The sequence below is a fragment of the Nycticebus coucang genome, chromosome 18, assembly GCF_027406575.1.
Source record: "Nycticebus coucang isolate mNycCou1 chromosome 18, mNycCou1.pri, whole genome shotgun sequence".
Classification (NCBI taxonomy): domain Eukaryota; kingdom Metazoa; phylum Chordata; class Mammalia; order Primates; family Lorisidae; genus Nycticebus; species Nycticebus coucang.
This window is the reverse complement of record NC_069797.1, coordinates 13,118,536-13,135,530: the sequence shown is the minus strand read 5'-3', so window position 1 is coordinate 13,135,530 and position 16,995 is coordinate 13,118,536. Positions and strand designations below refer to the sequence as shown.

Below are 16,995 nucleotides of genomic sequence, written 5' to 3'. Positions count from 1 at the left end.
TACAGCTTATTTTGCCCAACTGCCTCTTCCTAGGAGAATTCATATAATCATAGTTGGTCAAGTGCTATGTTAGCCAGACATGTGAATCCTGGTTTGGACTTGAGCAGAGTTCCTCATTTCAAAACAAATTTAGACTTTCTTGATACTGCTTCAGGAGGTGAAGCTTCTGGACAACAGTCACAGAACACAATTTCCATCGCAACATAAAGTATGAATGATGTCCTGGGCTCATGTTTGTGCTGTTGTTATGTTCTGAGAATGAAATTAATCCAAACAATGCTATCCATAGAACATTCATTTTAATTTGGGCAGTACATACTTTTGTAAAAACTATTAAATGCCTAGAATTTTATTTATAAAACTGTGAACACTTATTAAACAGAATTTTTTAAAAAACAACTGTGAAACCCTTATTAAAGCCCAGATTCCTATAAACTCTAATGCTCAATGAGGCTCTGTAAGCCACACCTTCCCAAATGTATACCTTGGCCACAAACACCCATAAAGACACAGACTCTTCTGCCTGCCTCTATGTCTATAAATGTTCCAGGGATACAAAATACAATCCATGGAAGGCACCTATATTTTTGCAAAAAATAATAATAATAATTTGGGCCATGGGTTTGGAACCCAGAAACAGGTTCCTAATTCATGCAGCTATCTCAACACCAAGGCACAGGGCAAGAGACAAGTTCTCCAAAGCTACTCCTATAAGTGTCTGAAAACATCTGCACAATTCTCTGGGATGGAGAAAATGCATTGTAGGGCAAACTTAACTTTTTCAAATGGCACTCATATCAATCAGCACATCACATGCTGTAAGGGAAGCCAAATGGTTATTAACTGTCTTGCAAATACAAACACAGTCAGGTTAGGTCAGCCATGCTCAGTAGATAAACCCCAAACATGAGACTGGCTGTGCTGACTTGTCATAACTGGATTCCCCTTGCATTTAAAGACAAAGTTTATCTGCTTGAAGATTGAAAAGATTTCAGCATAGTTTGCTTTGGAGCCAACTCAGAGCATGGGTGGACCAATGCTAGCTGTTCTCTGACAAATAACAGCTGAGGTCCAGCCAGGAACTTCTCCCCCACCAATTCTGCTCCACAAGGCAAACTTTAAAGTACAGAGGAAAAGAATCTTCTATTTCTCAGTAGGGGACATTTGGTGGCCCCCGCTGCCCCTTTTAAGTCCCTCAAGGCAAAAACATCTCAATACTGGGTTCAGGTGCCAAGTGGAACAGCCAGGTGGGCTCTCTCAGAACTGTGCTGTGGTGGTTATTAAGCTAATTTTCTCTTGGCTTCAAAATCCATCCTATCCTTGGAGATGCTGAGTTTGAGTTTCTGCAAACCACATTGCTGCTTTGTACCATGAACAGCTTTGCCCAGAGGGGGCACCAGCGGGACTCTGCCAGGCTGTAAAAGGAAGGAGGAACTAGCTCCTTTCCTGTCTACATTCTGTTCACCTTCTGTTGGCTTCCTATCTCTGCCAGGAAGTTACTCGCAACCCTTAACAGCCCTTTTTGTTCACCCAGTCAATGGCAACTCCTTCCAGAAGAATATGAATCCGGTTTTTGGTTTTGCTCACACTCACAGAAGCAGCCTCACGGTGTCCCCTCAAAGACACCAGCCAAACAGCTCCCTCTGCTCAGAGGTGGGGATGCCATCTCCACAGGGACTCCCTTGCAGCTCAGAGACACCAGCTCCAACTGAGAGGCGTCCCCACTCCCCCACCTCGGAAGTCTGAGATTCAGCCCACAGGTCCTGTCTCCAAGCGTCTTAACTTTTAATGAGCCAATGTCTTCCCCTTGACCCCACCACCCACAGCCTTAGGGGTGATAACTGCTCCCTGCAGATGCTACTTCCGTGGATACCTTTGTGTTTTCCTTCTGCTCTCTTCAGTTTCCTTGTTAAGAATTCTTTATATTAAAGTGTGGTTTCTGTCCCCTGCCTGGATCAGATGATTCAGCCACATTTACATTCTAAGCTTCTATGGCAGAGACTAGAACGGCAGGGACTGCCCAACCCCAGCAGACCACAATGCTGGAGGGCACACCCATGGCCCACATCCTAATCTGGTTTCCCTCCACCAGCCTCTGTATGGAAGGAACATGGAGGAAAAAGTTCAAATTTAAAGGACATAATGAAATTTGTGGCAAATGAAGCTTATTTGCTGGCACATTCCTGGGGGACAGCTGCAGGGACCCCTTGCTAAACACTTCCGTGCTTGTCCTTGCTGGCTGCTGGTGAGTTATACAGAAGTGTCCTCTTCTTGGGCTTTTGGGAGAAGATGATCTTATTATAGTTTGCAGTGGGACCTTCTCTGGCTTCCGTTTGTATATGTGTGGGTTCTGGCATCATGGCAGGACTCATGGCTGCTATAGAGTAAGTGCTCCACATTGATAACGTGGCTTGTGACAGTGTGTCCCTGTACAGAATGTCACCAGAGGACTTGGATGACTTTCTCCTTTTCAGCTGAATGATGCTGGAAAACTTGTGCTGCCTGTTCTGCTTCCGGCGGCTTTCCTCAAGAGCTCGCATGCATTCCATTTCTCTCATTTTGCTTCTCTCAATGAGCCTTTGCACTGTCGGGGAGGTATATGTGACATAGGCCGGCCAGGGCTCATGTTTTTCAATCAGGTTCAGGGGAAGTCCTATGTTTCCTGTGAGTCCTACCAGTAAAGAGAAATGCAGGCCACTTAGATGTGCTCACATGGAATAATTCAAATTTTCAGAGAGTGGGAGGGAATTGGAACCACATTTTGAAGACTACCCCCATATGTACCCCTTGTATTCAATGGGAATAAAATCTAGTCCAAAGCTAGGGAGGACAGAATGACATTCTTGAGAGTACAGCAAGTAAGAACAGCAAAATGGTGACGAGCCAGAGACTTGAATTCAAGCAGTCTTGATTTCAAATATTTGCAAAACTTCAGATTGTTTTACCCCTGAACTTCTATTTTTTTCTTACTTTTCTTTAGTTTAGACAGAGTCTCACTCTTTCACCCAGGCTAGAGTACCATGGCCTCAACTTAGCTCATAGCAACCTCAAATTCCTGAGTTCAAGCAATCCTCCTTGAGACTACAGGCACCCACCAGAAAGCCCAGCTAATTTTTCTATTTTTAGTAGAGATGGGGTCTCACTCTTGCTCAGGCTGGTCTTGAACTCCTGAGCTCAAGGAATCTCCTGCCTCAGCATCTCAGAGTGCTAGAATTACAGGCATAAACCACTGAACCCAGCCCTGAACTTCTATTTATTTTATTTTATTTTATTTTTTTGCAGTTTTTGGCCTGGGTCAGATTTGAACCCACCACCTCCAGTATACGGGGCCAGCGCTCTACTCCTTTGATACAGGCGCGGCCCTGAACTTCTATTTTTTACCAATAAAAATAATTACTCTGAGGCTATTGTAAGGACTAAATAAATTGACATATTTTAAGAGCTCAGAACAGTACTGGAAAGCTGGAAAGCATGGGCTCTGCACCTGACAACTCCAAATTCCTACCCTACCCACTCGGTAACCGTGAACCTTCAGCAAATATCCTAACCCTTCTAAACTTCAGGTGCCTCGTCAGTAAAATGGTAACTAGAATCAGACTGTGTTCATAACTCTTTCTTGTGGATTAAAAATAATTTAGGTACTGCTTTTAGCATAGCATGTGACATAGTAATTAGGAAATAGTTACTGCTAAATTTTTGGCTATACATTATTTCATTAAAACACCTTGTAAAGCAGGCATTATCCCCAATTAACACAGGATGAAACTGAGGCTAAATAGCTTGCACGCTAACAAGTGGTGGGTTTAAGCTTAAGCTTAACAGGCTCAATAAATAAATATATAAATAACACTTAAGCTTTTCACTATGGCTGATGGCCAAAAGTTTTGGGTGTCTGGGGGAGGGAGGTTTTACGAGAAATTCAGCCCATTAGTTTACCAAGCAGCCTGTTCTGCAAACAGATCCCAAATCATGGTGGTCTGTCCTTCCTGCTTTCCTTTGCAGCTTCATTCTACCCAACAGAAATGCTGTGAAATTTCTCTGCTGCAGTTGTCACCTTCCCCTATATTCCCTAATTCTGTATTTCTTTGATCATTTCAGTAGGAGTTGGCAGTGGGGCGCCTCAAAGATTCATCCTGCCATTTCTAAATTGAATTGAGTTTAAAAAATGCTGGAAACAGGAAGAGAAGCTACAGATTATACAGTTACTCCCAGGCTGCATCTCAGAGCTAGAGTTTGTCTGGAACAGACCTGTCAGTAAAGAATGTGCTATGGAAGGCTTCCATCTCCCTGGAAGAGTCACATGTGACTCTGCCTGAGGAAGGCAGGATGTGAGACAAAACCTCTCACTAGAAAGTCCCCAGCAAGGCTTCCAAGCACAGACTTGACTGGTCATCCTTTTCCCCTCAAAGCAACTGCAGAGATATCACAGTTTAGGGCATGTCCCTGAATCTGATAGAGGGGAAATTAAAACTGCCTGAAGCAAAATTAGTAAGGGGAGGGGAAAGCAGAAGGCCTCCCAACTCCCAACCACTCGGTATTCTGTGCACCACGACAAGAATGACTGACTGTCCTTGGACCACTGCATTTTCCCACTTGCCCCCAAATCCTCAAACTTTAGTCAACCCCACCACAGGAGTGGAGGGGTTTGGGGTATCGAGCTACCACTATTAATACTTCTAACCCTACCTTCTTCAATCTTCATTCTTGCAGCATTCCTCTCTCTCATTTTTACAGATTTCGTCACATCAAAGCTCCAAATTCCTTTTGGAAAGAATAATATTTGTTAGTCACAAACTCCTCAAACTGACCTGAGAAAAAAGGAATTTCCAGCCACCCGGGGGGTCCTAAATCCTCTGGTGTCTGTGTGAGGCTCAAATGACTCCACCCTCAGAGAAGAGGACACTCTTTCCACATAGCTGAAAAGACCCCAGGGGAGCCCCTCAAGTGGCCCCCCATAGCCTGTGCCTATCCACCTCCAGTGAAAAGACTCTGAACTTGCCTTCCATATTTGTAGGGCTGTTTGAAATTTGCACTTCTCTCCATAAGTAAAATAGTACTCATCAATCATTCCAGATAGTGGAAACAAGTTTTGAGCTGGCTTTATCTGCGGGGTTGAAGACCATTCTTTTTTTGCAGTTTTTGGCCAGGGCGGGTTTGAACCCACCACCTCCGATATAAGGGGCCAGTGCCCTACTCCTTTGAGCCACAGGTGCAGCCCCAGGACCACTCTTTTCATTACTGCTTCTAAGCTTCTAGTTAATGAAGCCTCAGGGAAGCACAGTTTTTAGTGAATGATGTCTCCACACCATGTGTATTTACATAACCCACCAGTTTATGCAGAGCCTCTCACCAGGACTTATCAGACCCCAAGAGCAGCCCTATGTGGGCTGTTGTACAATTCCATAGAATGGTGTGTTTTTCTCATACCTGATAATGCAGGGAATGAGAAGCTATTTAAAAAGAACCAAAGGAGGGCATGTTTGAGAGTGCCTTGAAACTCATGGGGAGACCTTGTTAGTCTGAAAATAACAGGAGACAAAGAATTTACATTAAATCTGAAGACAGGGTGTGGGCTTTTATAATTTCCTTCAATTCCAACACAAAGGTTCCATTTTGTCTCCCTACAAATGAAATGCAAATCAGTCTACAGACACACACAGCACAGGTGGGAGGGACAGGGGGCATAATGTTCAAGTGACTTTCTTATTTCTCCTACAGACACAAAGCCCATGTTCAATCCAGTGGGCTTCCAAGAGCAGCTTCCCCCACCCCACACCCTATCTCTCATCTCACCGTTTCCAGAATCTAGTCTGATAGACCAGGTTTGGCCCAAGTAATTCAATTACCTGACACAATATTATAACTTTAATCAGGTTCTTTAGCTTGTTAGGACTTCAACTATCACTTACAAAATGAGGATGAGGATGAATTCCTGTCTTGCTTCTCTCAGACAGACAAAGCTGTTTTAATAAAATGACTGGAAATTAAAGTGCTTCTGAACCAGTGCCCCACGAAACTTTGCTGCACATGAGAATTACTGGAGATGTTTAAAACATACCAATGCAGGTTCCCACCCCCAACACCATGATTTGATTAGACAGGATGCAACCCAGACATTAAAAATAAAAAGTTTCCTAGGTGATTCTAATGTGCAGCAAAGTTTGGGAACCACTTTTCTAGAATGTAAACCCCCAAACTGAAGATTAATATAAATCAACTACTTAGAGATGGGAAATGGGTCCCGAAGATCTTTTCAGTCCTTCTTGATCCTTTGTAATCCTAAAACACATTCTTTCATTCAAGAATTCCTGATTATAGAGGGGAGAGGGGCAAGATGGCGACTGAACACAGCTTCCGAAAGAGGCTCCTGTCCAAAAGGGATGATAACGTCCAGAAACAGCCCAATTAAGCTAAAGACCGGGAGCCCAGTCGAGAGAGAAATGATAACTGCAGGTCACCTCTGCTAAGGCAAGCTGCGACTCCAAGAAACCAAGCTTCAGGTACAAAATTCATCTGAAAGGAAAAGTATCCATCCCCTCCCCCCAAGAAAGCTATGGGGTTTTTTTTGCTTTTCTGTCTCCTTTTTTTCTCTTAGTTTGCTCCTGCAGGTTTTCTACAGACAAACAGTGAACTGTGGACCTCTTGTCTCACCCCACGGGTGAGTGCTGTGGGAAGTGGGGACTACTTCCTCAGAGGGACCCTGCTGCGACTCTGAACACTTTCTTCCTAGGCAGAAAAATCGAACTAAAGTCTTCCCTGCCATTCTGAACTCCCAGTACACCCTTCCCTCCTTACCTGATGAACCAGAAGCCTAACCCCTGCTGAGACCGAGGGAGGAAGTTCTTGAGCAGAGACCCTCCACCCCCACCCCACCCCTGCCGGACCAAGTGCACCCCCAGCAAGAGACTCTGGGGGCCCACACCAAGCCCCCCCAACCAAGGACTCCGCCAGCAATCACGCACCCCATGCCCACCCTGGCCAGGGAGTCCACCAGCAATTGCACAGCCCGATGCTCCGGGACCAACAGGCCTCTGCACGCCTGCCCTGGCCAGGGAGACCCCTGGCAAACAGGCAGGCCTGCAACCCATGCCCACCTGGCCTCCACACACCCTCCCCAACCAGGGAGTTGGCCAGCAACCACTCGGCCCCGCGCTCTACACCCGCAGGGCCTCCGCATGCCTGCCCCAGCCAGGGAGAACGCTGGCAACCGGTGACCTCGCGCCTGCCAGGCATCCTCATGCCCGCCCTGGCCAGGGACTCTGCCAGCAACCGCACTCTGTGCTCGGGGCCCACCAGGCTTCCGCATTCCTGCCCCAGCCAGGGAAACCACTGGCAAACAGGCAGCCCCTTGCCCGCCGGGCCTCCACACACCTGACCAGGTCAGAGACTCTGCTAGCAACCTCGGGGCCAGGGCCAGGAACTCCGGGAGCCGCCCAACCCGTGTCCTCCCTCCCATACCCTCGCTGCCTCCTCACCACCCGCTGTCTGGCCAGAAACTCTGGTAGCCAAGAGACCCATGCCCTCCCTCTGGAGCCTTCCCTGCCTCTGCATGGAGCCCTCCTCCTGGCCAGAGACAGCTGGAGCCTTGGGCTCTCTGCACCAAAGTCACCGGGCACCAGGCACTCTCAGACCCGTGTGCACCACCCCCCCCACCCCCCGCACTGTTGCTGGATCTGGGTGTGTCACACTCCAGAGCTTCTCCCATAGCCAGAATTCCCTTGCTGGGGCTCTCAGAGGAGCTACACAGGGTCACTTCATACAAAGATTCAGCAACAATAGAGTGATCCCGCTGGGGTCTAATCTTGGAGAGACACCTCCTAATTCTGAAGACGACCAGAGGCCATGGTGAAAAATAATAATGGGGCGGAACCAATGGAAAAACTCTGGCAATATGAATAATCAGAGTAGATCAACTTCCCCAAAGAACAACAAGGCAGACACAGCACAAGATCCCATGCATAAACAAATGGCTGAAATGTCAGAAATTGAATTCAGAATCTGGATAGCAAATAAGATCGAATTAGAATTCCAAGCAGTAATCTGAAAGATGTCTCAAGAATTCAATGAATTCAAAGACCAAATGACAAACGATTTTGATACATTGATACAAGAAGTTGCAGCCCTCAAAGATCTGAGAAATACAGTAGAATCCCTCAGTAACAGAACGAAGCAAGCAGAAGAAAGGATTTCTGACATTGAAGACAAAGCTTTCGAACACTCCCAAACTTTCAAAGAGGAAGGGAAACGGAGGGCAAAAATGGATCACTCTCTCAGAGAACTCTGGGATAATTCAAAGAAAATCAATATTCACCTCATAGGGATCCTCAAAAGCAATGAAGGGGCTTCACAAGTCACAGAGTCTCTTCTTCATGAGATTATGAAAGAGAACTTTCCAGACGTGCCAAGAGATTCTGAAATTCAGATAGCAGGCAGTTTCAGAACTCCAGCATGACTCAACCTGAATAAGACATCCCCCAGACACATCATAATCAATTTCACTAAAGTTAATATGAAGGAGAAAATTCTGAAAGCACCCAGACGTAAGAAAACCATAACCTGCAAGGAGAATATTAGAATAACTGCAGATCTCTCTGCTGAAACCTTTTAAGCTAGAAAAGGATGGTCATCGACTTTTAATTTCCTAAAACAAAATAACTTTCAACCCAGGATCCTGTATCCAGCTAAACTGAGTTTCATTTGTGATGGAGAAATTAAATACTTTAATGACATTCACATGTTGAAGAAATTTGCCATAACTAAACCAGCTCTCCAGGATAGTCTCAGACCTATCCTCCATAAAGACCAGTGTAATCCTCCACGACAAAAGTAAACTCACCCAGAAAATTTTGATCAAATTCCAACTTCCACAGTCGCAAAAGGATTAAAAATGTCCACTGGACTTTTGAAAGGCTTATCAATCTTCTCAATTAATGTGAATGGTTTAAATTGTCCTCTAAAGAGGCATAGGTTGGCTGACTGGATACAAAAACTTAGGCCAGATATCTGCTGCATACATAAGAATCTCATCTTACCTTAAAAGACAAATGTAGACTAAACGTGAAGGGATGGTTATCTATATTCCAGGGAAATGGAAAGCAGAAAAAGGCAGGCATTGCAATCCTATTCGCAGATACAATAGGCTTTAAACCAACCAAAATAGGGAAGGATAAGGATGGACACTTCATATTCGTTAAAGGTAATACTCAATATGATGAGATCTCAATTATTAATATTTATGCACCCAACCAGAATGTGCCTCAATTTATAAGAGAAACTAACAGACATGAGCAACTTGATTTCCTCCACTTCCATAGTAGTCACAGAGATTTTAACACCCCTTTAGAATTGTTGGATAGATCCTCCAAAAAGAAGCTGAGCAAAGAAATTTTAGATTTAAACTTAACCATTCGGCAGTACATTGAGCTCCAGAGAGACAGCACTGGGGCAAGTGAGAGCCGGATGGGCACTGGGTGGCTCTGTGCCTCACTGAGGAAAAATAACTAAACATGGGCAAAGGAGATCCTAAGAAGCCGAGAGGCAAAATGTCATCATATGCATTCTTTGTGCAAACTTGTCGGGAGGAGCACAAGAAGAAGCACCCAGATGCTTCAGTCAACTTCTCAGAGTTTTCTAAGAAGTGCTCAGAAAGGTGGAAGACCATATCTGCTAAAGAGAAAGGAAAATCTGAAGATACGGCAAAGGCAGACAAGGCCCATTGTGAAAGAGAAATGAAAACCTACATCCCTCCTAAAGGGGCAACAAAAAAGAAGTTCAAGGATACCAATGCATCCAAGAGGCCTCCTTCGGCCTTTTTCTTGTTCTGTTCTGAGTATCGCCCAAAAATCAAAGGAAACATCCCGGCCTATTCATTGGTGATGTTGCAAAGAAGCTGGGAGAGATGTGGATGACAAGCAGCCTTATGAAAAGAAGGCAGCAAAGCTGAAAAAAATACGAAAAGGATATTGCTGCATATTGCTGCACCGAGCTAAAGGAAAACCTGATGCAGCAAAAAAGGGAGTCATCAAGGCTGAAAAAAGCAAGAAAAAGAAGGAAGAGGAGGAAGATGAAGAAGATGATGATGATGAATAAGTTGGTTCTAGCACAGTTTTTTTTTCTTGTCTATAAAGCATTTAACCCCCTGTACACAACTCACTCCTTTTAAAGAAAAAAATTGAAATGTAAGGCTGTGTAAGATTTGTTTTTAAACTGTACAGTGTCTTTTTTTGTATAGTTAACACACTACCGAATGTGTCTTTAGATAGCCCTGTCCTGGTGGTATTTTCAACAGCCACTAACCTTGCCTGGTACAGTATGGGGGTTGTAAATTGTCATGGAAATTTAAAGCAGGTTCTTTTTGGTGCACAGCACAAATTAGTTATATATGGGGATGGTAGTTTTTTCATCTTCAGTTGTCTCTGATGCAGCTTATATGAAATAATTGTTGTTCTATTAACTGAATACCACTCTGTAATTGCAAAAAAAAAAAAAGTTGCAGCTGTTTTATTGACATTCTAAATGTTTCTAAGTAAATACAATTTTTTTTAATTAGTTCTGTTGTCCTTTTCATATGTCTGAAATTTTTCTTCTTGAGAAGAAGCTAGTCTTTTGCTTTTTGCCCATTGTGGATCACATGAGTTATTACATTGTTTATCTTTTCATATAATTAGCTGATAAAAAGCTTTTTTTCTACTCACCCTGCATATCATGATGGGGGTAATAAAAGTAAATTGAGATAGTTTTCATCTATAACTGAAACTCCAAAGTTGATGACAAATTTCACATAGCCCATTTACATTTTACAAAGTGAAGAGTGAGCACTCTACTCACAGCATGGGATTATTAGAATCAAATGTTTTGAAAGTCTGTCCTTGAAGGACTAATAGAAAAGTATGTTCTAATCTATACATGAGGACTCTATTCTTTGACTCCCATTACATGTAATGGCAGTTATATTTTGCAGTTCCCACATTAAAGAAGACCCGAGAATGTAGCCCCAAAAGCATGAGCTTAAAATACAAGACTGCCATGTTGCATTTTTTGTTGATGTTAGTCCTGGCAAAGACTTAAGAAAGTGCTGGCTATAAATGTCTTTTTCCCGTTTACCTAAATATGAACTGCTCAGGAAACTTCAGATTATCCACTTAGAGTATCTTTAATTAAGTGAGCCACCCTTTAAAATAATGTCACATTTAAAATCGTTTATACGGTCTGTGAAGCTAATGAATGATGCCTCATGATTATATCAATGTACACAGCTATAATTTAATAAAAAAAAAGAAAAGAAATAAATAAAAATAAAATCGTTTATATATTCATGTATTGTGGTTTTCCCCTTTTTAAAATCAAATTGATAGGAAAGAAGACACTTAAAAACATCACATCTTAATACAAATTACTCAATTTATTTGAATTTGATTTTTCCTTACAAAACCCACACTCATTCATTAGAGTCATGTTTATCTGCTTAGCAGTTTAGGGAACAATTTGGCAATTTTGTGGTTTTTGAGATTATTGGTCTCTTAAAGTGCCAGGATTTTAAAATAGCGTTCTTGTAATTTTACACGCTTTTGTGATGGAGTGCTGTTTTGTTATATAATTTTGACTTGGATTCTTTCCATTTGCATTTGTTTGTGTAATTTCAGGAGGAATACTGAACGTCTGAGTCCTGGATTATACTAATAAACTAATAATTGCAGAGGTTGTAAAAAAATAAACTTAACCATTCAACATCTGGATTTAAGAGACATCTACAGAACATTTCATCCCAACAAAACTGAATACACATTCTTCTCATCAGCCCATGGAACATACTCCAAAATCAATCACATCCTAGGTCACAAGTCTAATCTCAGCAAATTTTAAAAAATAGAAATTATTCCTTGCATCTTCTCAGACAATCATGGAATAAAAGTTAAACTCAATAACAACAGGAATCTGCATACTCATACAAAAACATGGAAGCTAAATAACGTTATGCTGAAGTATAGATGGGTCATAGACAAGATTAAGAAGGAAATTACCAAATTTTTGGAACAAAATGACAATTAAGACATGAATTATCAGAACCTCTGGGATACTGCAAAAGCAGTCCTAAAAGGGAAATTTATAGCCCTGCAAAGCCTTCCCCAAGAGAATGGAAAGAGAGGAAGTTAACAACTTAATGAGACATCTCAAGCAAATGGAGAAGAAAGAGCATTCCAATCCCAAACTCAGCAGAAAAAAGAAATAACCAAAATCAGAGCAGAATTAAATGAAATTGAAAACAAAAGAATTATACAACAAATCAATAAATCAAATAGTTGGTTTTTTTGAAAAGATCAAAAAAATAGTTAAACCTTTGGCCAACCTAACCAGGAATAAAAGAGTAAAATCTCTAATTTCATCAATCAGAAATGGTAAAGACAAAACTAGAACAAACCTCCCAGAAATTCAAAAACTCCTTAATAAATATTACAAGAAACTTTACTCTCAGAAATATAAAAATCTGAAGAAAATTGACCAATACTTGGAAGCATGCCACCTACCAAGACTTAGCTAGAACAAAGTGGAAATGTTGAACAGGATCAAGTTCCGAAATAGCATCAACTATACAAAATCTCTCTAAAAAGAAAAGCCCAGGACCAGATGGCTTTATGTCAGAATTCTACCAAACCTTTAAAGAAGAACTAGTGCCTATATTACTAAACCTCTTCCAAAATATAGAAAAAGAAGGAATACTACCCAACACGTTCTATGAAGCAAACATCACCTTGATTCCTAAACCAGGGAAAGACCCAACAAGACAAGAAAATTATAGACCAATATCACTAATGAATATCGATGCAAAAATATCCATAAGTTCCTAACAAACAGAATCCAACAACACATCAAAAAAATTATACACCATGACCAAGTGGGATTTATCCCAGGGTCTCAAGGCTGGTTCAATATACATAAATCTATAAATGTAATTCAGCACATAAACAAACTGAAAAATATAGACCATATGATTCTCTCAATTGATGCAGAAAAAGCTTTTGATAATATCCAGCATCCCTTCATGATCAGAACAATTAAGAAAATTGGTATAGAAGGGACATTTCTTAAACTGATACAGGCCATCTACAGCAAACCCACACCCAATATCGTATTGAATGAAGTTAAATCAAAATCATTTCCACTCAGATCAGGAACCAGGCAAGGTTGCCCATTGTCTCCATTGCTCTTTAACATTGTAATGGAAGTTTTAGCCATTGTAATTAAGGAAGAAAAGGTGATCAAGGGTATCCACATAGGGTCAGAAGAGATCAAACTTTCACTCTTTGCAGATGATATGATCATATATCTGGGAAACACTAGGGATTCTACTACAAAACTTTTAGAAGTGATCAAGGAATACAGCAATGTCTCAGGCTACAAAATCAAAACCCACAAATCTGAAGCCTTTATATATACCAACAATAACCAAGCTGAAAAAACAGTCAAGGACTCTATTCCTTTCACAGTAGTGCCAAAAAACATGAAATATTTGGGAGTTTACCTAACAAAGGACGTGAAAGATCTCTATAAAGAGAACTATGAAACTTTAAGAAAAGAAATAGCTGAAGATGTTAACAAATGGAAAAACATACCATGCTCATGTCTGGGAAGAATCAACATTGTTAAAATGTCTATACTACCCAAAGCAATAAATAATTTTAATGAAATTCCTATTAAAGCTCCATTGTCATATTTTAAAGATCTCAAAAAAATAATACTTCATTTTATATGGAATCAGAAAAAATCTCAAATAGCCAAAACATTACTCAGAAATAAAAACAAAGCAGGAGGAATCATGCTACCAGACCTGAGACTGTACTATAAATCACTAGTGATCAAAACAGCATGGTACTGGTACAAAAACAGAGAGGTAGATGTCTGGAACAGAATTGAGAACCAAGAGATACTTACCGTTATCTGATCTTTGACAAGCCAATTAAAAACATTCAGTGGGGAAAAGATTCCCTATTTAACAAATGGTGCTGGGTGAACTGGCTGATGACCTGTAGAAGATTGAAACTGGACCCATACCTTTCACCATTAACTAAGATAAACTCTCACTGGATAAAAGATTTAAACTTAAGATATGAAACTATAAAAATACTAGAAGAAAGTGCAGGGAAAACTCTTGAAGGAATTGGCCTGGGTGAATATTTTATGAAGAGGACTCCCCAGGCAATTGAAGCAGTATCAAAAATACACTACTGGGATGTAATCAAACTAAAAAGCTTCACATAGCCAAGAACATAGTAGTTATAGAAAGCAGACAGCCCTCAGAATGGGAGAAAATATTTGCAAGTTATACCTCTGACAAAGGTTTAATAACCAGAATCCATAGAAAACTCAAACGTATTAGCAAGGAAAGAACAAGTGATCCCATTTCAGAGTGGGCAAAAGACTTATAGAGAAACTTCTCTAAAGAAGACAAGTGCACGGCCTACAGACACATGAAAAAATGCTCATCATCCTTAATCGTCAGAGAAATGCAAATCAAAACTACTTTGAGATATCACCTAACGCCAGTAAGATTAGCCCACATAACAAAATCCCAAAACCAGAGATGTTGGCATGGATGTGGAGAAAAGGGCACACTTCTACACTGCTGGTGGGAATGCACACTAATTCATTCCTTTTGGAAGGATGTTTGGAGAATACTTAGACATCTAAAAATAGACATAACATTCGATCCTATAATTCCTTCACTAGGTATATACCCAGAAGACCAAAAATCACAACATAATAAAGACATCTGTACCAGAATGTTTATTGCAGCCCAATTCATAATTGCTAAGTCATGGAAGAAGCCCAAGTGCCCATCGATCCACGAATGGATTAACAAATTGTGGTACATGTATACCATGGAATATTATGCAGCCTTAAAAAAGATGGAGACTTTACCTGTTTCATGTTTACATGGATGGAGCTGGAATATATTCTTCTTAGCAAAGTATCTCAAGAATGGAAGAAAAAGTATCCAATGTAGTCAGCCCTACTATGAAGCTAATTTATAGCTTTCATATGAAGGCTATAACCCAACTATAGTACAAGAATATGGGGAAAGGGCCAAGGGAAGTGGGGGGAGGTTGCGGTGGAGGGAGGGTAATTGGTGGAGTCATCTTAGAATGGGTATAGGTGAAGCTTACTAAATGAAGAATACAAATGTCTACATACAATAACTAAGAAAATGCCATGAAGGCTTTATTAAACAGTTTGATGAAAATATTTCAGATTGTATATGAAACCAGCACATTGTACCCCTTGGTTGCACTAATGTACACAGCTATGATTCAATAGAAAGGAAGGAAGGAAGGAAGGAAGGAAGGAAGGAAGGAAGGAAGGAAGGAAGGAAGGAAGGAAGGAAGGAAGGAAGGAAGGAAGGGATTCCTAATTATAGAGTTAGGACTGCATCTTAGGGGCCTTTAAACATGTAAAAGGGCCTTGGAACATTTCCACCACCACACACCAATACCAAAATTAACTTAAAACTAATGTCCAGGAGAACCAGTGGCCTAATGCAGGGAGCTAAGGAAACTATGGCTGTAGATGGGATTCTTGTGCAAAGCTAATGATCTCATCCTCTGTGAGCACAGGCTGCATCCTTATCTCAGGAAACCATCTTGCAAAAGGATTTTGTGGGTTCCAGGCAGGATTGATGGATTAGTGCATAGGCACAAATCAAGCCCACTCAGACTCTGCCTCACCACCGCTGTGAAAGTAGTGTCATTAGCATAGTCAAGATGAGCAGATTATTATCTTAATCCGATGTTTTCCAAACTGTGTCCCACAGAATGCAAGACTGAAGATGTTAATAGTAATTACTTAAAAAAAGTTTAAAGTCCACAGCAACGGCTACCTCATACAGCTGCACAGATCGTTTAACCTAGGAGTTGTTATTCACATAATCTAAATTGTGTGCAAGATTGCAGGGCTGTCCTCAGTCAAGTTTGAAAAAAATAAAAAGTTTGGAAAAAAAAAAAATGCCTCATCTCTCTTCCGCATTTTCTCCCCTACCCTCCATTTCTGTTTCCTTTAGAACGGGACCTCTCAGAGCTTGTTGTGTAATTCTCCAAAAGAAAGAGTGAATATGCATCATCCTCTAATCTCATTTGACCAAGGAATCATTCATTCATTCACTGCGTAGGACATCTCATGGAACGAGAAATCAATGCAACATTTGCACAGATTCTGAAACAACGTCCTTCTCCTGCCCCTGTTTTGGAATCGCAAGCCTCAGAGAATGTTCTGACTTAAGAGAACAGAAAGATGAACTTGCTCAGGATGGCTGGATCTTCAATGACTCACACCTGCCCTGAAATCAGCCCCAGTGTCCCACAAAACTGTCCCTACTCTGAAAAATAAGCTCCATTGGAAATTAAACTTATTTTCCCTCTGTTCAGCCTCTCTCCTCTGCTCTCTGCTCCGATCTGTAGGCTCCTCCTCTTGCCTCTCACTTTTCTCCCTAAGCCATGCCTTGCCCCCGAAGAGGAATCACATTTTCTCAAACAGGAGCCCGGTGCAAAGCTTCATCTCACCTCTGCATTTTCTCCCCTACCCTCCGTTTCTGTTTTGTTTCTTTGTTTGTTTTTGTTTCCTGTCCTCTGGCTACTCCTCATTTATTTTTGGCTGAAGAAGCTGCCACTAAGGCCAGAAATGTCTCGGAAAGCTTATCTCTGAGATCCCATTGACGTTCCCGGGAATGATTCCGCTCTGCGCAGAGCGCGGCTTACCAGTGGGTCTTCAGCCGGAAAAGAGCAGCGCATCTCACGGCTCACGGCTCACGGCGCATGCGCTGACTCCCCGCAACCTCGGGGGGCGCTGAGCGCACCTGTGACCGACTTCCCACTAATCAGTCCCGCCTTCTCAAGGCTCTGGCCACTCCCAAACCCTCCCCAGAGCCGCAGCTCTACCTAACAGGCTCTGAGCAAGGTGCTCTTTGGATGTGTGCCTCTAGCGACACTGCTGGTGGAGAGAACTGGG

The 16,995-nt window shown here is 41.8% G+C and overlaps 1 protein-coding gene across 1 annotated transcript; it reads right to left on the bottom strand.

Annotated features, from left to right (window-relative positions):
- Nucleotides 1-332: 332 nt before the first annotated feature.
- On the bottom strand, nt 333-16,769 carry CDRT4 (CMT1A duplicated region transcript 4). The gene is made up of 3 exons (XM_053567972.1): nt 16,746-16,769; nt 4,687-4,761; nt 333-2,671 (listed from the first exon to the last, which is right to left on the bottom strand). The coding sequence occupies exons 2-3, from the start codon at nt 4,724-4,726 to the stop codon at nt 2,211-2,213; spliced, it is 501 nt and encodes a 166-aa protein (XP_053423947.1). The 5' UTR covers nt 4,727-4,761; nt 16,746-16,769; the 3' UTR covers nt 333-2,210.
- Between the last annotated feature and the right edge of the window lie 226 nt (nt 16,770-16,995).